A 22,579-nucleotide genomic window follows, 5' to 3' on the forward strand; every position below is an offset into this window, starting at 1 on the left:
GGCGTGCGCTCGCCGGCAGCCAATCGCGAGTCGAAGCTCGCATTTAAATGTAGATGCCGTGACAGCTGGACCAAGCTAGCCAATAGGGTATGAGAGCGTTCCGCCAAAACGTCGAGGTTGGCGACCGAAGTCATCGATACCATTCAGACTTTTGGAAAAACATCTCCAAAGCATTACTTTACATTTTTTTAAATGAATGAATTTACAACACGTAAGTCAGTACACTTTATATATCCCATTTGACAGTTACATACAGTAACCATGTTGCACTAGTTGAAGCACGTTTTGCATATTACCATATTCTGTATGTGGCTATGCTATGTGGTTTTTGATTAAGTAGCAGCAGTCATCCATGCTCCCACGTATCCTTCCCGCCCTCACAAACCTGCACACACCAAGGTGAAGTACAATCTGTTCTACAATGTGTGGTGTTTTCATAACGCAAATTGGATATAACGCGAGTAATCTATTAGGCAACACATTTTTTATAACGCGGACGCGAATTGCATATAACGTGAATGAGTGAACAAAACTACTTTGCGCGAGTAGGAATAAGCGATTGTATGGCTGATTCGACATAACATCATATAGGCGGGATGCTGCTGGATGCATCGAGATGCTACCCATGCGCCTCAGTCTTTGTTCAGCCTGCATACACATCTCACGTGTTATCATGAGATGCGTATGCTTTAACCAACTACCGCGTTATCGGAGAACAGACTATGGTCAAATGACCCCCATGACCTGCATCGCGTAAGCAGGTCCTCAATCACCAGTGACTTGAAAAAACGGGTTATTCATCATGTAAATCGTAATACAGTCAACTCGATTATCTGCGCTAATGATGGGGAGGAAGGTCGCCAAACACAACTAATATAGGTATAATTATGTTTAAGTAAAAAAATTGTTTGCTAATGAACAAAACAAACATTTCCAGTAAAGAATGTATTGACCTGGTTTTATTACGCAAGTCCATCGCACAGTTTTGTTAATTAAAACTCACAAAATGATTGGATAAATCACTCAAAATGAAGCACAGCTGACGATTTTGATCGTTACTCTTTAGATTTTTTTTATCAATACCAATGATCGACCAATAGATGCACGTGCTCATTGATGATACTTTCCTGCTCCCCCGCAGAAGACTCTGCCCAATAAGTGGAAAATAGCAGAGCCACGGCAATTAAAATCAAACCCCGCCTACTATTGTAAAGATATGCAACTACTGTACTGTAGGGGTGATCACGTGGAATTCGGATTAATCGGAGCACATATATCAGTTTAAGCACGTGACTTTTAATAAACATTTCCAAGAATAACAGTGCATAACTGTTTTTAGATATTAATTTGGCCTTAAGGGGAAACCATGAGTTATTAATGCATGGCAAAATCTCAGGTGCGCGGTTAATCCGCAAATTGGATAAACGACACGCAGATAATCGAGTCTATTGTATATTGTTTCGTGGCTCTTGGTCATTTTCCTTCTCTTTCCTTGATGTCAGATTTTAGCAATTAACATGCACAATGGAGAAGATTACTTACAAACTATACATTTGTTCAAAATTATGAAATAAAAATACTATCACTTGCATTTATTCTTACACATGCCAGTGATTCATAAAATGTGTATAGTCATGTGCATTCAATGTCCAATAGAGTACTACACAGTATATGAGCTTTTCAATAATAGACACTAATTCTTTACGTTTCACTACAATATTACACTTTATAGAGCTTGTTACCAGCACTATCATCATCTGGTGGTCCCAGGAGTATCATGATGCTGTGTGTTTTCGTGTTTGGAATCATTGAGTTATAAACGTATTCTGGTATTTTATTAGCTATCTACAGATGTTCTCAAAATTGAATTCCTTATACTCCCATACTTCACAGTATGAGTGTCGCCCAAAAGGTAATGCCCCACTTTCTTTTTTTCAACCAAAATGTATTGAAAAGTGAAAACTACGAATAGAATTGGCAGATTTAGTAATTACATGCACATTACTTTTCCACATGATCCCTTTCCACCTCAATGGTTTTACGCCATCGAGAAACGAGGGCATGTATTCCTTGCTAGTGGGGCATTACTTTCTGGGCGACCCTCGTACATTATTATATGTTTACCAAGCATCGGGGTTAATTTTTACCAATCCTGGTGGTTCAATGGTAAAGCGAGCAGCTCGCAATCTGAAGGAAGCAAGTTAAAAACCTGGTACAATAATAGTACCTATTCGTGGGATAGTCAACAGTGGTTGTCTTATGGATAGACTGACCTCTAACATAGGTGTAAGAAATTTTAATTGATGATTCAAGGCTTTAAAATGAAAATAAGCACAGCCTCAATGCTCATTTGAACAGTAAATCAATGTGCTCATTCGAACAGTAAATCAATGTTTTTTTTAAATCAACATACATGCGACATATAGCAACAACTTTATTTGTAAGCGATATAGGTGAACATGAAAAGTTGTAAATGGGTGACAAGCAGAATAGATTTTGAGGAATTCTGATGAACTGAATTTTCTGCAACACTAAATTATGAATGGGACAAATCGCAATCCAGAATTATTATTCCATTCGGCTCCAATAAAGTAATCTCATTCCTACGATAAGTTATAATGACTTTCTACATTTATGTAGTGTCTGCTGTGGTCCATGTAACATCCAAGTACAGACATACCCAGGTTTACGCTCAGGATGTATTCCTGAAAGCCAGAATGTAAATCGAAAGTACTTAAATCTAAGCATTTTTGGTTGGTCGTAACGTGGTACAGTACCTAAACAGAGGCCTCAGTTCCTAAACAAAGGATGCCCAGTAACATATTGCGCATACAACCATCGTCTAAAAATTACGTGTATATTATTGATATTTTAAGATATTTGACCTTGTCTTTTATATTACGTATATTAGTTTCTTTTCCTTCTATAATCACCCAGAAATGTCTGTCCGTCCCGCGCGTGACATCACTCCACATGAGGCCCACCCCCCTCATTAATATTCACGAGTGGGTGGATTTTTACACTAACGCAGAGGAAGGTCGAGCCGAATTAAATAATTTATTACACAGTCGCTTCAAATATGACTTTTTGTTTACATAAAGTGACGGTAAAAATAAATCTACGCAGCAGTGCTACATCCGTGTGTGACGTCACTGCAAAAGAGCCCCCCCCTAATTAATATTCATGCCCACGTGGAAATTTACACTAACGCATAAGGTCGCGCACTCCACATGCCGCACCCCTCCCCAATAACCATTAGCGGGTGACGTTACTCCACATGGGGCAACTCCCCTCCCCCTCATTAATAATCATGAGCTGAACAATTTTTCTATTGAATATTTACGATTTACTGCAATATGCACCCGTCCTAGGACGGGCAAAAAAGCTAGTATAGAAATAGTTGCCATAAATATGTGGGGAAAAAATATTAATAGAGTACACATGAAATAGACTACAGCAGTCAGAGATGCTAACACTTTGGTGCCATCTGGCACGTAAACAATTTGGGGATAAATGGTTAAGTTAATAAATCTCGAGTATGTTGTCGCGAGATACACAGTACGTAAAATTATATTGGGTATCAATTATTTGAGTACGTTATAAGAAAAGTACATAAAGCAGGAGGGCGTAAATCGGGGTGTTACTGTACTTAGATGGAGGTCCTTTTACTCGTAACTTTCATGTAATAATTGAGAGCCATGGAAACTACAGATTACACAGCACCTTAGTCTAATAGTAGGTGTCATGATCATTTTTAGCAGCCACATTTGTGTGTCCAGTAAAATTTATTTTGTTGTCAGAGTCATCGTCTTCAGTTGCATTCCGAGATGAATTCTGCAAAAGAAACACAATTTACTTTATACGTTGAAATATGGTATCTGAATTAATTTCTGCAACACCAAACATATTTCACAAATACCCTAATATAAAGATAGTCTTTTACAGATGCCTGTGAGGCAGGTCAGAGTGTTATTGTTAATTAAGTTAGGCAAATATAATTTTTTTGCAGGTGACCGCCATGATCAAGAATAACATGGAAATCACATTTAATATCAGTTAAGTGTGTTGCTGTGGTATAAAAGCTAGCACACTGAACTCGCTAATCCAGAGAGGTCTCCAGTGCAATCTCCCAGTGTGGCAGTTGAACAATGATAAAGTTTCATTCTTGGTTCTTTCAGTAAAGTCACGTAGAAGGGAAACAATAAAATAATAAAAAATATCAAACAATAAAATTCTCACGACGTTTCGACTGCAACACAAGCAATCATCATCAGGTGACTTTACTGAAAGAACCAAGAATATGAATCCCTGCAGTCACGAAGGCTTTAAATAAAAAATGATAACGTTTGTTAAATTCCCCCCGCTTCTATCCACCCAGCAGTACATATGATTTAACTTTCGGAATTTTCCTGCAACTATTCGCGATTCGGCAACATTGGATCATGGGGAGGGGTGCAATACTTGCGCAGTACCAGTAATGGATTGTGGCCGTGTGCCGCCATCCACATACTGAAGCTTTTACTCTTCAAGTGCTGTTGCCTTTCTATAATTTTGTACCATATTTGCCTTATTTGTGGTATTTTTTGGGGGGTCGAAGCATCAAGTGAGTGGAGGAAGTGAGAGCAAGAGTAAAAGGCAGAACAGAGTGATGAGTTTAGCTCAAAAAGTAGAGTTGTTGGAGAAACTTGCTCGTGGTGATAGTGCGTCTACTGTTGGCCGCTATTACATGATAAACAAGTCAACAGTCAGATGTATAAAGAAAAACGAAGAGGCAATTAGGGAAAGTGTGGCGGAAAGTGTGGCGGAAAGTGCACCGATGACTGCCAAAGTAGTATGATCATAAATCCCCATAATAATGATCATCCAAGGTAAAATTTTACTTCCAAATTGAAGGCAGAATTTTTTATTTGTTGTTTTTTATTTGTGTTATTAACTATGTGTATTATTTTACAATTTAATTGAGTATATGAATGTTATTTACGTGTACAGTACAGAAATAATGTTATGAAACATTTAAAATTTCTCCCGTATGTTCAGTCAAAAACAGGAACTTAACCTCCTTTTCTCCAAAATAAATATAGTGTATACATTCGCAAATTATACTTTCGTGCAGATTTTTAATAACCTAAACCTCGCAGATGCCGAGGCCTTACCGTAATTGCAGGGTGGCACCTTTACCTGTTGCCCTTTATAACAATGTTTTACAATTATGATAGATTTTGGTAATCTCAACAGGCAAACACCACAGATACAGGTTATTGAAAAGGTGATCAAACTATTGACAAGGGAAGCTATATTACCTGAGCATGATTGAAGGACTCGCTCGCTACTTTAGCAGAAACTCTTGGGATCGCCGTGTAAAAGTCATACAGAGCTGAAGGTGGATTGCCGTCCATATCTGCAACCTTTTCTTTCTTTTTCCTGCGCACAAGAATACAATTAAGAAGCTGTCATTATGGAAGGAAAATCCAACTTTAATATAGTGAAAATGTAGGTATGGCATATAAAACGTATATTTTCTATAATGATTCGTGGAACTGAAGACATTTGAATACCACAATTTTGACTTGGACTTGACTTTCTCTTCACTGCTTTCCATTGCATTAAATTTCCTGCAAATGAGGGCACGATTAAGAGGCTGCACTTGAAACAGGCATTTCAACCTGTGATTTACACAGATCTGTAGATATTAAGAATATATGTTTGGACTTTAATGATAATTTATGTGGAAAACTTACATATGTGAATATCCAAGTGTTGGTGTGGCATCGTTTCCATCATCGCTGTATCCCTTTCCTTTCCTTTTCCTACACAAGAAAACAAATAAGATACTCACTTTTATTGAAGGTAGCTTTCAAAGGCATGCAAGTACAATAATTAACATTTTCATGGGCGCTATAGTAAACATTTTATACATTTGTAGACATTCATAGTATTTCAGCAGTATAAATGGTACACCACACTTAGTCGATTGGAAGTTCACATGTGGTGGAGCAAAGTATCGGTACTCCCATCTTTTCCAAAACATCTGGCCGCCATCGAAGAGTAGGCCAAAGTATTCTCTAGAGGGATATCTGTCTCAAGTGATCCCTCTAGTAGAGACCGATCTGCCAGTATTGATAAGTTCAAACAATTACATTTTTTACAGTATTTGAGCAGTTAGTTATATCGTAGAAGTTAGAGCACACAAAATTAATTGAAAACACACAGCCAAGTCTCACCTGATATACGTCACGATTAATGTGATTCCCAAGGCGAGTATCAGTACCCCACAGCAAACAGCCACGATCACCAGTGCCAGGAGAGAGCCTACACAGGTGGACGATGCGATACCAGTTATCAAGTTAGGGCACGCCAATGTCATCAAAACACAAAGCACTCTGTGCTTTACCATCAAGGCTCCAGGTGCCCGGTCGCAGGTAATATAGGCAGAAATATCAGGGGCATATCTAGGGTTGCCATGCTTCTCTTTAACTTAAGGCTTGTTACGTAGGAAAATGAAAACAATGCAGCCTAGCGTCCTGTGTGATGTTTTCTATGCTGCAATGGAAGCAATTTATTTATTTAGTGGCTTCTTTGGTCATAATAATAAAAACATTCTTCAGACGACAATGTTATGTATTCCGTAACTGAGGTAAAATTAAACACTTAGGTTTTTGTGTTCACTTTAGCAAACGCTTCTTATCATCCAACACTACAGTACTGTTAAAAACGAGTTCATAGCTATGTCAAATGACATACTCCAACATACAACAGATTAATACAAAATATGTTGCCAGGGATGTGCTTTTACCATTTAATCAGTGCTCTTCTGGACATCCCAAATATCACATTTAAACTTGTTTTATTTATAATATTTACCAGAACAACTTGGTGGGTTCTCCGAATACGTAAAACTCCTACGCTTATAATATGGTTTTAGATGCGTGTGTGTTGTTTTAGGTGTGTGTTGCTCACCATCCTGGCAATTTTTCCCATTGTAGCCAAAGGAACACCTGTGACACAGTAAGCATATTTTAGTTGACAGCTCTCTTTACGGTGAAATAATGACGCGGACGTTGAAGCAGAATTATTTCACTTTAACAAGTATACAGTTACACCCCGTTCATAACTATCACACCATTCGTTGGCTGTTTGTTACCCACAAACCAAGTTGGGAAAACGATAGCTACGTTTAAACTTATGATTGTGAAAGTGGAAAATGAGCATTGTACTGTACCACTTATTTCTGCTAACACGACTGTATTGGAAACTAACGTATACAGTATCAGATGATAATTTAACACAGCTCATGTACATAATAACACTCCAATTTGCTTGCATTTATAGAAAACACTTTCTTGATCCATTGCTACAATACTGGATAAAAAACTACAGTAACTTATTATTGTATTCATACTAGATCGATAAGAATATAACAATGTAATGTATGATGTCCATTAAATGAATTAAACTCGTAGTAAAGGGCTTACGGCCTGCATGTTCCATTTTCATTTTTGTAGCCGTCTGCGCAGATCATGCAGTTGTATCCAGAGGCCATACTCGGACACCTGCAGATTAGACACAATATTAAGCAATGCAATTCACGATGGCGAAAACAACTTGTTACATTTACAACTTAACATTGCTAACTGGTCATCCACAACTGTGCAACGTGGCTGCATGCAACTGAAATTCTTAAGTGGACTAAACGCGAACAGACACGATGTCGCAGTGTTCACATATACGTAGGCAATTAATTTGTCAGATTTCCATAGCGATTTAGTTGCAAAACAAATTTCTCAGCTGGGAAATGCACCTTTAGGGTGCACTCCCTGTATGCCTTTTATCAGTGTTCGTATGCCCATCTGTCATTCGTGAGTTTTCACGTAAATATTGTGTACATGGTTGTGTTACCGTGGAATGACATAATTGCATTGGTACAAAACTCTACATTGTAGTGCGTTGCATTGAAATCTGGTTCATGATTGTAACTAAATTGTAAGGCTGGGGATTACAATCTAGGCTGGGCTTGCTCTCGATTCATCATCCTTTCGGGGTCAATAAAATCAGTATCACTTTGTGAGAAGTTAAATTTGGTCTAATTTGGGGAGAGTGAGAGAGAATCTTCTCCAATCTGTCAGTTTCCAAGGAAGAGACACTAATGAGCACTGACCAATGCACACTTTGCGTTGATATTTTTAATGAAGAAAAAATACCTTGAGTCCAGACTGAGTAGTGCCATTGCTATGAAACAATTATTACATTTTAAATACTGTACTTTGTACAGAAATATATGTATTGTAATTTTATACAATAACATTAGTCCTATAGAATATATTATACAATTATAGAACCTCAATTAACCTTCATGTATATACATATATAACGCCTATTATCCACAACCCTTTTACACACGACTCCTATTATGCATGAAAGCTGTAGGGTCCCTGAAAACTCCAATTCCCAGGGCTATAATCGTCATGTTATCTGCCGTTATTTACAGCGTATTAAATATTTCCAAAATGTCCATGGATAAGTGGATTCCTGTAGAAAATTATTCCAGTTATCCGTGATTATTTGACTTTTTCATACTGACGAGTGAAGTCCATTGCTGGATAACCCTATGGGTAATAGGATCCACCATGTGTGTACGCCATATCAAGACGGGCAAGATGAGTTCTGTAGCACAGTAAAGCGTCTCATTGAAAAAAAAGAGATTAGAGGGTCCCAACTCTTACTTGACACATTTTCCTTTTTCCTCCTTGAAGTCAATGGGGCAAACTGTGAAGATAAAAAAAGTGTTTTTGCAGGTTTCATAACAAGGTAAAAAAATTGCAATTTCTTGATAAAAATGTTACTGTAATGCGAGCCGCAATAGGCGTTGCTGTACCTGAGCATAAACGTGCATATCCTTCTTGTTGTATAAACCCAGAGAGGCACTTGCACTGCGTAAAACCATTTTCCTCCACGCACTTAGATGTGTTTGAGTCGCACGCATCATGTGCACACGTGGACATTACACCTGTATAGCGACATGCAAGTAATTACACATGACAAATATTTGTTGCGGATCTGAAATTTTGAAAGTGCAATAACACGTAGTAATATTTATATATATTAAAAAAAAGTTGCACTTCAGTTATAGTGACGGTGTTTTTAATTCATGTCTTTCGAGTGGCTGTTCTTTTTCACGTAAGAAATACAGTGCAGTACAATTTTAGTGTTCTATAGTCGTGAGGATGCTGCTGCTGCAATTGTACACATTTCTTCAAATGGATAAGTATGGGAAAAGGAGCTCTGCTTGCCATCAGTATTTTGAGAGCCTGAAGGACAAGCATCTCAACAACGTAGCGCAAAAAGCGCTGCATTGGCATTTGTACCCCATACGTGATTTGGTGGTATCAGGAGCTGGTCCCAGGGGCAGATAACCCCAGGGAATTACCTACTATAATAATCATCCAGAAAAGTCTGTCCGTCCCGCGCGGGACGTCACTCCACATGAGGCCCACCCCCTCATTAATATTCATGAGTGGGTGGATTTTTACACTAACGCAGGGAAGGTCGAGCTGAATTAAAGAATGTATTACACAGTCGCTTCAATATGACGTTTCTTTACAGAAAGTGACGGTAAAAAATAGATTTGCGCAGCACAGTGCTACATCCGTGCGTGACGTCACTGCAAAAGAGCCCCCCCCCCCCTTCATTAATATTCATACCTACGTGGAAATTTACACTAACGCACAAGAAGGTCGCGCCCTCCACATGCCGCACCCCTCCCTCATTTATAATCATGAGCAGGTGACGTCACTCCACATGCCGCACCCCTCCCCAATAACCATGAGGGGGTGACGTCACTGCACATGCCGCACCCCTCCCCAATAACATGCCGCACCCCTCCCCAATAACATGCCGCACCCCTCCCCAATAACCATTAGCGGGTGACGGCACTCCACATTGGGCAACTTTCCCCCTCATTAATAATCATGAGCTCAACACTTTTTCTATTGAATATTTCAGATTTACTGCAATATGCACCCGTCCTTGGACGGTCAAAAAATGATAGTTTGTAAGAATTTGACAACAAGTCCATTTATCTGTGGTCTGGACCCTGGATATTTGGATGGCCACGCTCCCCGGATGTTTGGAAGAGAGAACCGGGTTTTGCCAACTGCGATAAAAACTAATTCACGGATAATTGTGTCACGGACAACTGGTTGTGTGACTGAACAGTATTCAGGTTGTGATCATATCAAACATTATTAAGGCCAATCAAACATATTATACACTCCTGCACATTTAATATTTTATTATTATATGGCATGTGTACTGTACTTAAAAAATGTCTTATTGAGGATAAGCAATCGTTCACTTACTTGCTGACAAAATGGGCAAATTTCCACATATACTACTTTCTGTACATAACGTAATCGTTTCGTTGACTTCTGATGAAACAAACTCTTCTGTTACGTCAGAATTTGTATCAAACATGTTCACAACCTCTGCAAAGACGCTGCCACTTCTGTGGAGAACACGTTTAGAGACGACAGTGTTAGTTTAGAGAACTTAAGACAACTGATGTTGCTCGTGAAGATTGAATGGAGCAAGCGCGCAGGTGCTGTGCGTGGTTGTTTTTTGGGGAGCGGTGGTGCAGCGGTTAGCGCGCTGCTGCGCTATGAACCCGGCAGAGACCCGAGTTCGATTCCTGCTCACGGCCAACGCCAGTGATAGCGATTATCCGAACAGGTCCTCGGCCCTCCCCTGGGTCGAATCGGCCTCGAATGAGTGCCTGGTGCGGTGTGTAGTAAACATCGCCACTGGGATAGGCAACGGCGGCTGGGCGTGGTGTTGGCCACCCACGGCCCTTCGTGTGCCAAAGTGCCAGGGTGGCTTAAATTTCGATTTAAAGCTTTCGTGACTGCAGGGATTCATCTTCTTGGTTCTTTCGGTAAAGTCACGTAGAAGGGAAGTAATAAAATAATAAAAATAAAACATAATAAAATAATTCTCACGACGTTTCGGCCACAACGCAAGCAGCCGTCCTCAGGTGAAGACCAGGTCTGTCGGGGAGACGTGGTCTTCACCTGAGCGTCAGACGCTGTCCCCCCGACAGACCTGGTCTCCCCGACAGACCTGGTCTTCACCTGAGGACGGCTGCTTGCGTTGTGGCCGAAACGTCGTGAGAATTATTTTATTATGTTTTATCTTTATTATTTTATTACTTCCCTTCTACGTGACTTTACCGAAAGAACCAAGAAGATGCCAGGGTGGCCTTCATAGGTGCTGCTCGCTAACAGCACTTGCCCCCCCAACAGTTTAAGGCTGCACGGGGGATCTTTGTATTTGTAGTGTGACTGGTACAGAGTGATCACTCACCTTAGTTTGATGACTGCAGATCCTTTATAATCTGAACGACCTCCAAAAGTTGAATTGAGCTGCAGTAGAAATATGTACAGTATCGATTTAAAAACCTCGACATTTTTGAATAAAATTGACCAGATTAGTACTGTATGTTGTCACTTCAGGTTATTTTCTAGTTATTAACTTTAAAATGAACATTGCAATTGCTCTGACTCGTCAAAAGCTGACTTAATTTTTGTATAAACTATAAATTGTAATGCTGCATTTTACAGGATTCATTTAACGAATGTGCAGCACAACACACCCACATCACTAATCATTTAGGAAGCTGATATTGTCTATCTGTGTTGTTAACACAATTGTAAGGAAAGATAAATTGCAGCCTGCAGTGTACATTACTGCAAAAAAACGCAAGAGAGCTTGCTTTGCATGCCAAGATGACGCCACCATTTGTTGTTGTTGCATATTCTGCACTGGCTACCAGTTAACAACAACAAAACACCACCGCGATTGTGGCATTTTTATTTAGCAGCTTCGGGATAAGGCGACTTTTTTGAGCCGATGTACACAAGAAGCCTGTGTGCAAAACATGTACACCTCTCTGCATACACGATATTACCATAGTTTTTGACGTGCTATTTAAGTAACTTATGTATTTGAGTTTGCATACAAGTCTCATGGAAATAAAATTCATTTTCTTTACAATAAGTAATTTGAAAGAAAAAACTCAATGAGAAGACATAAAGCCTGCTTTACTTACCATATTTAGAATGGGTATGGAAATGCTTCTGAATTCTTCTGAAGTTGGGTCCTTCATTTGATCAGAAAATTCTTTCGAAATGTGTAAACTCGAACCATATGTCTTTGCTGTGGTGTGTGGTGAACACAATGTTAGGACATAAAAGTACAATTAAAACACACAATTCCGAAACATAAACCCCACATTCGAAATACTGTACTGCAATGGGAAGGTTGTGAATTCAAATCCTGGCCAGGTGTCGAACTAAACCCATCATGCATCTGGGATCATTTACAAGAGTAAAGGTGTTGGAAATCATTAGTGGTTGCCAATTGCAGAGGCGGCCCCTGCCAAAGGAATGTGGAATTTCCACCACTGCCTGATGGCTACCAACGAAGTTGCACATTTGAACAGAGAGACATTAACGTCGCTTAAATAAAGAATACTGTAATGTGAAGGCAATGATGTGTTGGCGATGTGATGTTGATGAAGCATTGACTTACCGACAACGCATGCCTTGGAAGTTTCGTCGTCGTAATATCCTATAGGGCATTCGCATCGGAACGAATCGTTGTTGCTAAAGCACTTGGCCAATGAAGGGCATGGTGGAGGCTGGACTTTGCATGGATCAACTTCGATATGAAACAAAAAAAGTAGTTTTATTTGTATGCACATACTTTACATTACACTGTCCAGTAAATGCATTGAAATGTGTGTATGCAACTGCATGTGTGTCCATAGACCCACAACCCCTATTATCTGCAGGAGCCATTGGGTCCATGAAAACTATTACCAGCCACCATATTTTTCCTATTACTGTAAACGTGATTATCCAAAAAGGTTGTCATTATGCTTTCTGGAACCGTTTCTTATCAGCATTCTTTTGCAGATCATAGGAGTTGAGTTGCAAACTAATGCAACTATCCGCGATTATACACAATTATTTTCCCGTGGACAAGTGCAGTGAAATTTGCAGATAATGCTGCGGATAATAGGATCCACGATATTAGTCTCCTACATCACCGTGGATAACAAGAATTCTGTACTTTTTATGTATGCACTATTATACGTGAAAAACGATATTTCCTTTGAAGTTTATACAGTAGTGTTACAATATGTTGTGGAGGTGACTGGTGGATTAGTTGTTGGTGATCCAGAGATGACGTGAGTGATTTGCAAGCTGTGGTTGGTGCAGATACATGTGCAGATGTTGTCTTTGATGTGGTAGATGCAGTTCTTGACTTGCTTGTAGGCAATGATGTGATGGATGATGCACTATCTGGTGTAGGTGATCCAGGAGCTGTTGTCTTGGACGTACCTTGTGGTTTACTTGTTGTGGTGGTGCCTGCTGGTTTAGTTGTTGTGGTGGCACCTGGTGGTTTAGTTGTTGTGGTGGCGCCTGGTGGTTTAGTTGTTGTGGTGGTGCCTGGTGGTTTAGTTGTTGTGGTGGTGCCTGGTGGTTTAGTTGTTGGGGTGGTGCCTGGAGGTTTAGTTGTTGGGGTGGTGCCTGGTGGTTTAGTTGTTGTGGTGGTGCCTGGTGGTTTAGTTGTTGGGGTGTCACCTGGTGGTTTAGTTGTTGGGGTGTCACCTGGTGGTTTAGTTGTTGGGGTGGTGCCTGGTTGAGTAGTTGTTGGGGTGTCACCTGGTGGTTTAGTTGTTGGGGTGTCACCTGGTGGTTTAGTTGTTGGGGTGTCACCTGGTGGTTTAGTTGTTGGGGTGGTGCCTGGTTGAGTAGTTGTTGGGGTGTCACCTGGTGGTTTAGTTGTTGTGGTGGTGCCTGGTGGTTTAGTTGTTGGGGTGTCACCTGGTGGTTTAGTTGTTGGGGTGTCACCTGGTGGTTTAGTTGTTGGGGTGGTGTCTGGTTGAGTAGTTGTTGGGGTGGTGCCTGGTTGAGTAGTTGGTGGGGTGGCGCCTGGTGGTTTAGTTGTTGGGGTGTCACCTGGTGGTTTAGTTGTTGGGGTGGTGTCTGGTTGAGTAGTTGTTGGGGTGGTGCCTGGTTGAGTAGTTGGTGGGGTGGCGCCTGGTGGTTTAGTTGTTGGGGTGTCACCTGGTGGTTTAGTTGTTGGGGTGGTGCCTGGTTGAGTAGTTGTTGGGGTGGTGCCTGGTTGAGTAGTTGGTGGGGTGGTGCCTGGTTGAGTAGTTGGTGGGGTGGCGCCTGGTGGTTTAGTTGTTGGGGTGTCACCTGGTGGTTTAGTTGTTGGGGTGTCACCTGGTGGTTTAGTTGTTGGGGTGGTGTCTGGTTGAGTAGTTGTTGGGGTGGTGCCTGGTTGAGTAGTTGGTGGGGTGGCGTCTGGTGGTTTAGTTGTTGGGGTGTCAGCTGGTGGTTTAGTTGTTGGGGTGGTGCCTGGTTGAGTAGTTGGTGGGGTGGTGCCTGGTGGTTTAGTTGTTGGGGTGTCACCTGGTGGTTTAGTTGTTGGGGTGGTGTCTGGTTGAGTAGTTGTTGGGGTGGTGCCTGGTTGAGTAGTTGGTGGGGTGGCGTCTGGTGGTTTAGTTGTTGGGGTGTCAGCTGGTGGTTTAGTTGTTGGGGTGGTGCCTGGTTGAGTAGTTGGTGGGGTGGTGCCTGGTTGAGTAGTTGGTGGGGTGGCACCTGATGGTTTAGTTGTTGGGGTGTCAGCCGGTGGTTTAGTTGTTGGGGTGGTGCCTGGTTGAGTAGTTGGTGGGGTGGTGCCTGGTGGTTTAGTTGTTGGGGTGTCAGCTGGTGGTTTAGTTGTTGGGGTGGTGCCTGGTTGAGTAGTTGTTGGGGTGGTGCCTGGTTGAGTAGTTGGTGGGGTGGTGCCTGGTTGAGTAGTTGGTGGGGTGGCGCCTGGTGATTTAGTTGTTGGGATGGTGCCTGTTGGTTTAGTTGTTGTGGAGGCGCATGGACAAAAACAATTTTTTTTAATTAAAACGTTGCAATAAATGTATTGTATTATTTTAAGTAGCTACTGCACTGTAGTAACTTAACAAACCGACATGATTGTTTTATTAAACCTTAGAATGTATTTTCCACGAGTAGTTGCAATGTTCAGAAATATATAAATAAATAGTTTATATAATTTCTGTAGTAATATGGCAATATATTAATAATGTATGGCATATTATCACACACATTCTAATGTTGATTCAAATACCGTGGGTAAAAGTGTCTCCTTATCTAGCTTCCCTTATATTGTAATTCGTTTGTTACTTTTTTCATAATAGCTGAGTGTAGTTCCAATTTAGTAATTCAGTTTTATTATTTCTAAAATATTTTATCTCGCACCATACGTAGCCAACCATGCTAATCGGAGGTGTAGGAGAAAGACAACAAACTAAACACAAAAAAACAGTTCTCATGAAATGATTTTTCAATCTAGATTTAAAAATGCATAGCTCCAGTGGCTTCCTAATATGGGAAAGGCGTTCCAAGACAGCCACAGAAGCGCATCTGAAAGCCCGCGATGCAGTACCCGTCGTTGTCCAATGGCTATCCATAAGCCGCTGGTGAGGAGGCCTTCGATGACTGCATCAATTTCCACGGAGTAATATGCGTTTTGATAGTCTATAAAGGGTAGGTATAATGATATTTTGATCATCGTAATTTTTTTCCAAAATCTGATTAATATTATGTGTGTGTCCGATGATAGTGAAAGCTTTTCTTAACCAGGCTTGTTCGTGTAGTTGGTTGGTCATCAATTATTCATATGCGTGCTATAAGTGTGTATGTCAAGTATAATGTATCACCTTTTAAAAATAAAATGATACAGTATTGAGCTATTTCGTTAATGTGCAATCGTGTAAACATTTTGTCAACCAGTTCTCGAATTTTCTCCAATTATTTCATTTTGTTAAGGGCAGTTTACTTTTTCAGGTGTGACATTTGGAATTAAAATTTCACGTGAAAAATGTCGATTCCCGGGATATTTTTTTCTGTAAATAACTTATTACATTTTTCTTTACATTTTAAATTTCAGTCTCTTTCTTTTGTTATCATTCTATCTTTCACCATAAGCTCTAACATTTGTTAATTGCTAGTAATCAACCTACCTTTTTCTGATTTCATGTTCCCATTGCTTGCTATCAGATATTTAATAATGTCCTAATCAGTCTATAGCGGTCTATATTGTTCTGTATGAAAAAAAAAATTGTTGAGCCTCTATTTTATTCATATCTCTCCTCTTCATCATATCTTTCTTGGTTTCAAATAAACTGTTCTCTGTTTTATTTTTAATCTTTCCCCCACACTTTCAACGGACTATTCATTTTTGTGCCCGCTATTGTATCATTATGTTCACCAAAGTTATTCACAGCGATAGAAGTTTGATGAAAATGTTATTCGAAATAATAAGGCAGAAACGTAAATCAATCAAATACGAGCCACCTGAGATTTGCTGATGACAGTCAAAACAACCAATGGAATTGGAGATGATTGAAGAACTTAATGAAGACGTATAAGCATAAATGCGATCAAAACAAAATGCATGTACAACAGGTACACTCAGGAAGAGAATACAATTGTTAGAGTGCTACACCTGGAAAACACATAAGAATATGTATCCCTAGGGCAGTTTGTCAAGGCAGATCAAGATCATCACGGTTAAATGAAAAAGCAAAGGAGAGCAGGGTAGGGGTGCTTATGAAATAACCGAACCGTTAACAAGTACTACATTTTCTCAGATTAACATAATCCTTTATTAATGTTGTAACGTATATGACCACTATCGTGTTATTGAATTGTTTGCTTTTGTAACGTTCTTACCCACCCCTATTGGACATTTAAAAAAAGAGCTTTATAGCTCATCGGATTTCTCCGCTATAAATAAATATTCTGATTCTGACTACATGAATCCCCCTCTGGTCTTCGCACCTGAAAGATTCACAGTGATGACATCACCTTTCTCTATTTAAGACCAAAACAGGAAGACTTCTTCACAGTTCTGGCATATCGCCTGATGAAGCTGGTTGTAATGACCAGCGAAACGTTGTACTAAAATTGTGAATGCTATGGGTTTACTCTTCAACACACCGGTGTGCTGAAGTAATAACTAATTGGCACGTTTTGTTTACATGACAAACCTTACTGGTTGGCTGTGTCGGGTGGTGGCGGGTTAGCACCACATTTATACTTGCGCGCTCTAACCCTAAACATATTTATTATGAATAATATTGGTCACGAAAGCCTACGTGTTAAACTGCTTTTTAAATACTGCGCTAAATAATGAAAACACAATATGCCGATAAGCACGAACAAAATGTATCGCGATACTGCGTCAGTAGTGGTGCACAAGCACGAATAACAATAAAAAAAACTCAATGTTTTCGTCAATAACATTGCCATACACTACTGTTGATTACAACAGCCAAGATCCAACTTGGAACACGCTCGAATACTTATTATTAAACATCCAACAATCCATATGAAATCCATGATATATCCACTCTGACATAGAGGACCATGCCGTTTGTGTCCAATCCTTACCTGCATTTACATTAGTTTTAAATGTAACCATACAGAAGTGCTTAACATCATGTAAAATATTAAAAGCAGAGCAATCGTGTTTTATGCTGCATGTTAAAAGGGAAAAAAACGATTTGACGTTTGTCTAAACTACTATAAACGGTGTACTGCGCACAGTGTTAAATTAGTCATGCTACCAGTATTATGAAATTACATTATGAATTCCATATACAGTCCTATTTGCGACCAACGCTGTTGACAGGTATGCATACAGTCCCTGGTTTAATTTGTTCGATTTTCCCGGCTCTGGGACTTACCTGATGCAGCCAAGACCAAAAGGCCACTGATGAAAACGGTCAGCGTTCGGCAGCCCATCTCGCAAATAAAAACAAATAACTTAAATGTTGTAAAGGAAAAAAAATACTTCGTTTTTAATTATCCTATAGCCTGCAGAACTTGTGCTGTATTTGCTATCTTGTGTTTTATTCCAGAAGCAGTGGTCAAACCAACTGCCCTATGCTCTTGAGATGGCTTGAAAGGAGCCATGCTTATATAGTCGTGAACCTAACCGTCAACTTCGTTATCAGATAAGATAACAAAAAAGCCTCAGCCTATTGCTGACGAGATCGTTGTTCAGCCTCGAACACGTGACAGTTATAATCGTAATTTGCATATTTTCTCATTCGATCTCACAAGTATTTATTTTTAAGCATGTATATGTTCTGCTATACATATCTTGGACCATACTTTTAACTAAACTAAAACATTTTAATTTTATGAGGTAAGGCCCAGAGAGATATAAAGCTTTTTTTCAGAAGTAACCTGGCCACAAATGACAGCTCAACGAAGTGGCTTATCTTTTGGAAATTTAGAGCAGACAAATACTCTAAACGCACGTTTCTAAATATGTGGAGAGAAAACCCGGAGGAACCAGAGAAAAATCCAAGTGACCACAGGGAGAGAAACATGCAAACTCTAAATATACAGGCGTCAGGGTCAGGATCGAACCCACGACCTTCTGTATACCAAGCAAGATAGTTAATATCTCATTACACAACCTACACATGCTCTCAGCCATACCCTATGTTAAATAAATGTTGATGTTAACACTGACGACTGGGCTCTTCGTGTAAATATACTACATAATTAACAAGGCAAATGGAATAATGACTGGTAACGCATACAAATAAACATGGTAAAGATTCAGTGCAATGGCTGACTTCCAGTCGTCGAATCCAGTGCACATGCTTTAATTTCACAAGTGTGTATATCGTAAACAATTCACAAATACCCCTAAATCAATCAAATATACTTATATGTGAGGGGAAGGTTGGAGATTTGGAAACGATCACCTCCCGTTATGAATTAGCACTGTCTAAATGTAAAAAAACAAGAGTACAAGTTGTAAAAAGTCTCCGTTGCGTTTGTCCAAATGTAAAAAACACGCACGTTTTTCCGTTGGATAAGAGGAGTTGTGGGCAAAACTATCCTATTAGCTATGGGGTTAACTGTAAATATTTCACTCCGCGGATAAGAAGAGTAGAATCATGGACAACCGCACGAACAATTTGATCCATAATATTAGTTTCACATATCACGATGGATAACAGTTCTGTATCTCTATACTTTTAAATGCTACGCTCAGCAATGTACAAAACAAGGTGATGTGCATTGTATTTGATAAGACAACACTTGGTGGTTGAAAGGTGGAGCAATCCTGTGTTGGCAGATAAATCTCGACAGAAGATGGGAGACGGTAGCCTTCTCGAAGCCCACCAGTGACATGTTTTTGTTACCCTTATAATACCATCAGCTAGGTGAACCCAAACTATGCACTATATCGTAAACGTGTAGTCTGAGCTCCTTCAAAGGAGGAATAGCAACACTACACAAATTATCTCCTGAAGCCCTATTCTTAGGTTTTTTCGGTAAAGTCACGTAGGTAAAACATTAAAATTAATAAAAGTAAAATACAATAAAAATCACGACGTTTCGGAGGCAACACGAGCTTCCGTCTTCAGGTGGAACCGTCACAGCCACGACAGCTGTATCAAGTAAATGAGAGATTGCAAGAGCTACCACTCTGTATATATAATGGTTGAATATGAATCCTTGCAGTCACGAAAGCTTCAAATCTAGAATCCTGAAGCCCTCTTTTCCCGAGTAGATATCAAAATTGTCATTTAGCTCTTGAACATACTGCCACTGTCGGTTGAGACTCATCAGGCAGGTTCAGGGAAGTGCAAGGTTCACCACGAGGCACTGGGTCTCAGAGTCTCCTCCAAAGTCAGCAGTTGCGCTATCAAAAGTGAACCAGCGCCTCCACAGTTGTCAGTTTCTCTGGGCAGGTCTCCTGTATTCTTCTGACAACTTTGCATGTTTTCAGGAATTTTTTGGTGAGGGTGGGAGCAGCACGTTTTCATCATCATCTTGAGAACCCATCCTCCTCCCACAACAGATCACCTCTCGTCTCCTAAGATGGCTTCTCCTCTCCTACAATTTCCTCCCCTCTCTCAAGATAGCATCGATCGCCCTAAGATGGTGGACACCTCATGGCCTCTTTCATAAGATGTATTGTGCCACTGGAAGACTCACTAAAGAAATCAACTTTTGGAGGTTATGTGATTTCATGTTGCTACACTGTCTAAATGTGGTCTGCATAATGTGTCCATTATGTGAAGAATATGATGCGAAATAATTGTATTAGCCCACTCTCCGGTCTCGCCTCCACCATCTTGCATGTCTCTTTTCTTCTCAGTGCATCGCATTTATGAAGTGTTCTCGTGTGTCATGGTTTCCCCTCCTCTATCCTGGCTCCCAAGCTCTCACTAACCCTAACCCAAAGCCTGCCCAGGCCCCTCACTCACGCCTCGCGACCTCTCTTCATATGGAATTTCCTTTGGTACAGCCATGGAAAGCGTCACAAACTACGTGGTCAAAGAAGATGTCAAATAGTGAAGGAGATAGAGGACATCCTTGTCACACCCCAATGTGAACAGAAAATAGCTCCAAGTCCCTGCCGCTCAGCTTTAACCAGGCCTGCCCACCATCATGAAGGGCCTTAATGATTGTGAGCAGGTCAGGGACCACAAAACCACAAAGAATAACCGAGAGCCCTGGCCTATTGATATATCATAGGCCTTAACCAGGTCAATAAGGCAAAGATGTAGGTCCTGATGAAATGTCCTACCCCTCTCCTATCGCAAACAGACAGGGAATATGGCGTCCATCCAATACCGGCCCAGTTTGAAATCACATAGAGGTTCCACAAGCCTCTTCTCAGTCTGCTTGGCAAGGCAATGTTGAATACTACTTACCAGAATATTTCCCGGAACACTGGGGATATGCCCCAATAGTTGTTACAATCAGTGCAGTCCCCCTTCTTAAAAATGGGGACCACCAGGGTATCCTTCCAATCCTGCAGAACATGTCTTGTGGACCAGACGATTTTAATGATGTCATATAGGGCAGCTTGCACACAAATGCCACCCTGTCTTAGCATTTCGCTTGAGAGGTTATCTCGGCCTGGTCCTAGATCTGGTCTCAGGCTCTGGATCACTTTTCGAACTTCATAAACAGATGGCACGTCAGCCAGCCACTCACAGAGGGTGGCTAATTCCTCTAATATTTGATGTATCGCAACTCCAGAAAGGTCAACCCCATCTTGCCTCAGAAATGCTCAGAAAACCTGTTCTTGGGGGTCAGAGATCAGATCACCATTATTTTCCTTAAGGATGATAATAGGTGTGATTCTGCAAGTCATTCTTTTGATGGAGTTTAATAGTCATTTTGGATTGTGCGTGACTGAGGCAGATTCATTTTATGAGCAACCCATGACCACCACTTATCCTCGCAGTGACATACAGCTTTCCGAACCTCCAAGCGAAAGCTACAGTAAACCTAATTCTCGGAAGTGGAATGTTGGAGACGGTGGGAGTAGGCCTGCTGCTATTTTTTTAAGCTTGCCGGAACACCTCCTCCGTCAGGCAGAGTTTCTGAGGAGGTTTGGACCGTGTCCCCAAAACAGCCATAGCAGCTGCATGAGTCACAGTCTTGAACTTCCCCTTGGCATCAGAAGGAGGGGATGGGACGGTGCCAACCCCATCTGCAAGCAATGATGAAAATTTGCGCTTGCAACCTTCATCAGGAAGCCTAGACCAGGCTGTTGTGGATTTGAATGCGGTCCGAGGTGGACACCCACTACCACGGTGGAAGAATGACAGGCCCATCTTACAGATGACCAGCTGATGGTCAGTTGGCAGATCAGCTCCATGGTATTATAGGTTCTGGTGCCAAGGACATGGGGCCATATTCGCTGTTCTGTCACTATGTAGTGCAGCAGATGTTATGGTCACACAACCCCCATGACTAACAAGGCATGGGAGGGTTTCATCTAGCAGAAAATTGACAAAGAGCTGTAAATTATTTTCATTATAATTTACCCTGGAAATACGTAATATTTTTGGATAAACACAATATATTAAATTATGTGCAGTGTTTTATTTTCTAATTTGAAAAGTGTAATAGTATGTTATTGAATTAATTTAACTTGTGTTATTTATTTTTGCAATACATAAATTGTTCACGAACATCACTGGAAACATAAAAAATGAAACCACTGTGCCATTGCCCCACGCTTATAATTGTATTTAATCTTTCTCTTGAGTTCACACTCAGCTGCGCATACACGTAAACTGTCACCAAACAAAGGCATTCAAATTATCTTAAAACACTATTGATAGTGGTGTGAACCAAACAATTAAACCCCGGCACTATCATCTTGAATGGCACTACTTTAAGAAAAAGGCAAGCACGCTTGTCACCTTCAGTTCACATTTATTAGTTCCATAATCGTAGGTGTGTAAGGTCGTGAAATTAAAACTTTGGATTTTTTTGAATAACAATAGTATGACTCCTATGTGCTCATTAAATACTTCCTAACATGCTGAGATATTTCTGTTATGAGGGGTTTTATCATCACATACAGGTTTGATTTATAAATGCTGAGAAAGAAATAATATTTAGACCACATTGTAGATGTCAGTCGAAATAGAGCACCTTCAACTTACAATGGAAGTTGTGTG

The 22,579-nt window shown here is 40.5% G+C and overlaps 1 protein-coding gene across 1 annotated transcript; it reads right to left on the minus strand.

Moving 5' to 3' along the window:
- Positions 1-941: 941 nt before the first annotated feature.
- LOC133345977 (mucin-17-like) lies at positions 942-18,012 on the minus strand. Its single transcript, XM_061557176.1, has 15 exons — positions 17,813-18,012; positions 13,398-14,909; positions 12,583-12,711; positions 12,101-12,207; positions 11,356-11,414; positions 10,356-10,501; positions 8,873-9,004; positions 8,721-8,763; positions 7,473-7,550; positions 6,958-6,995; positions 6,222-6,309; positions 5,739-5,807; positions 5,556-5,612; positions 5,301-5,421; positions 942-3,834 (listed from the first exon to the last, which is right to left on the minus strand). The coding sequence occupies exons 1-15, from the start codon at positions 17,868-17,870 to the stop codon at positions 3,730-3,732; spliced, it is 2,742 nt and encodes a 913-aa protein (XP_061413160.1). The 5' UTR covers positions 17,871-18,012; the 3' UTR covers positions 942-3,729.
- Between the last annotated feature and the right edge of the window lie 4,567 nt (positions 18,013-22,579).

Source organism: Lethenteron reissneri, chromosome 23 (genome assembly GCF_015708825.2).
Source record: "Lethenteron reissneri isolate LAM-NWPU_2019-01 chromosome 23, ASM1570882v1, whole genome shotgun sequence".
NCBI lineage: Eukaryota > Metazoa > Chordata > Hyperoartia > Petromyzontiformes > Petromyzontidae > Lethenteron > Lethenteron reissneri.

Coding starts and splice junctions, on each gene's coding strand:
- LOC133345977 (XM_061557176.1), bottom strand. CDS start 17,870: ATGGGCTGCCGAACGCTGACCGTTTTCATCAGTGGCCTTTTGGTCTTG. Junction 10,502..11,355: donor TCTGCAGTCATCAAACTAAG/GTGAGTGATCAC, acceptor TGTTCTCCACAG/AAGTGGCAGCGTCTTTGCAG. Junction 6,310..6,957: donor TGGGAAAAATTGCCAGGATG/GTGAGCAACACA, acceptor CCACCTGTGTAG/GCTCTCTCCTGGCACTGGTG.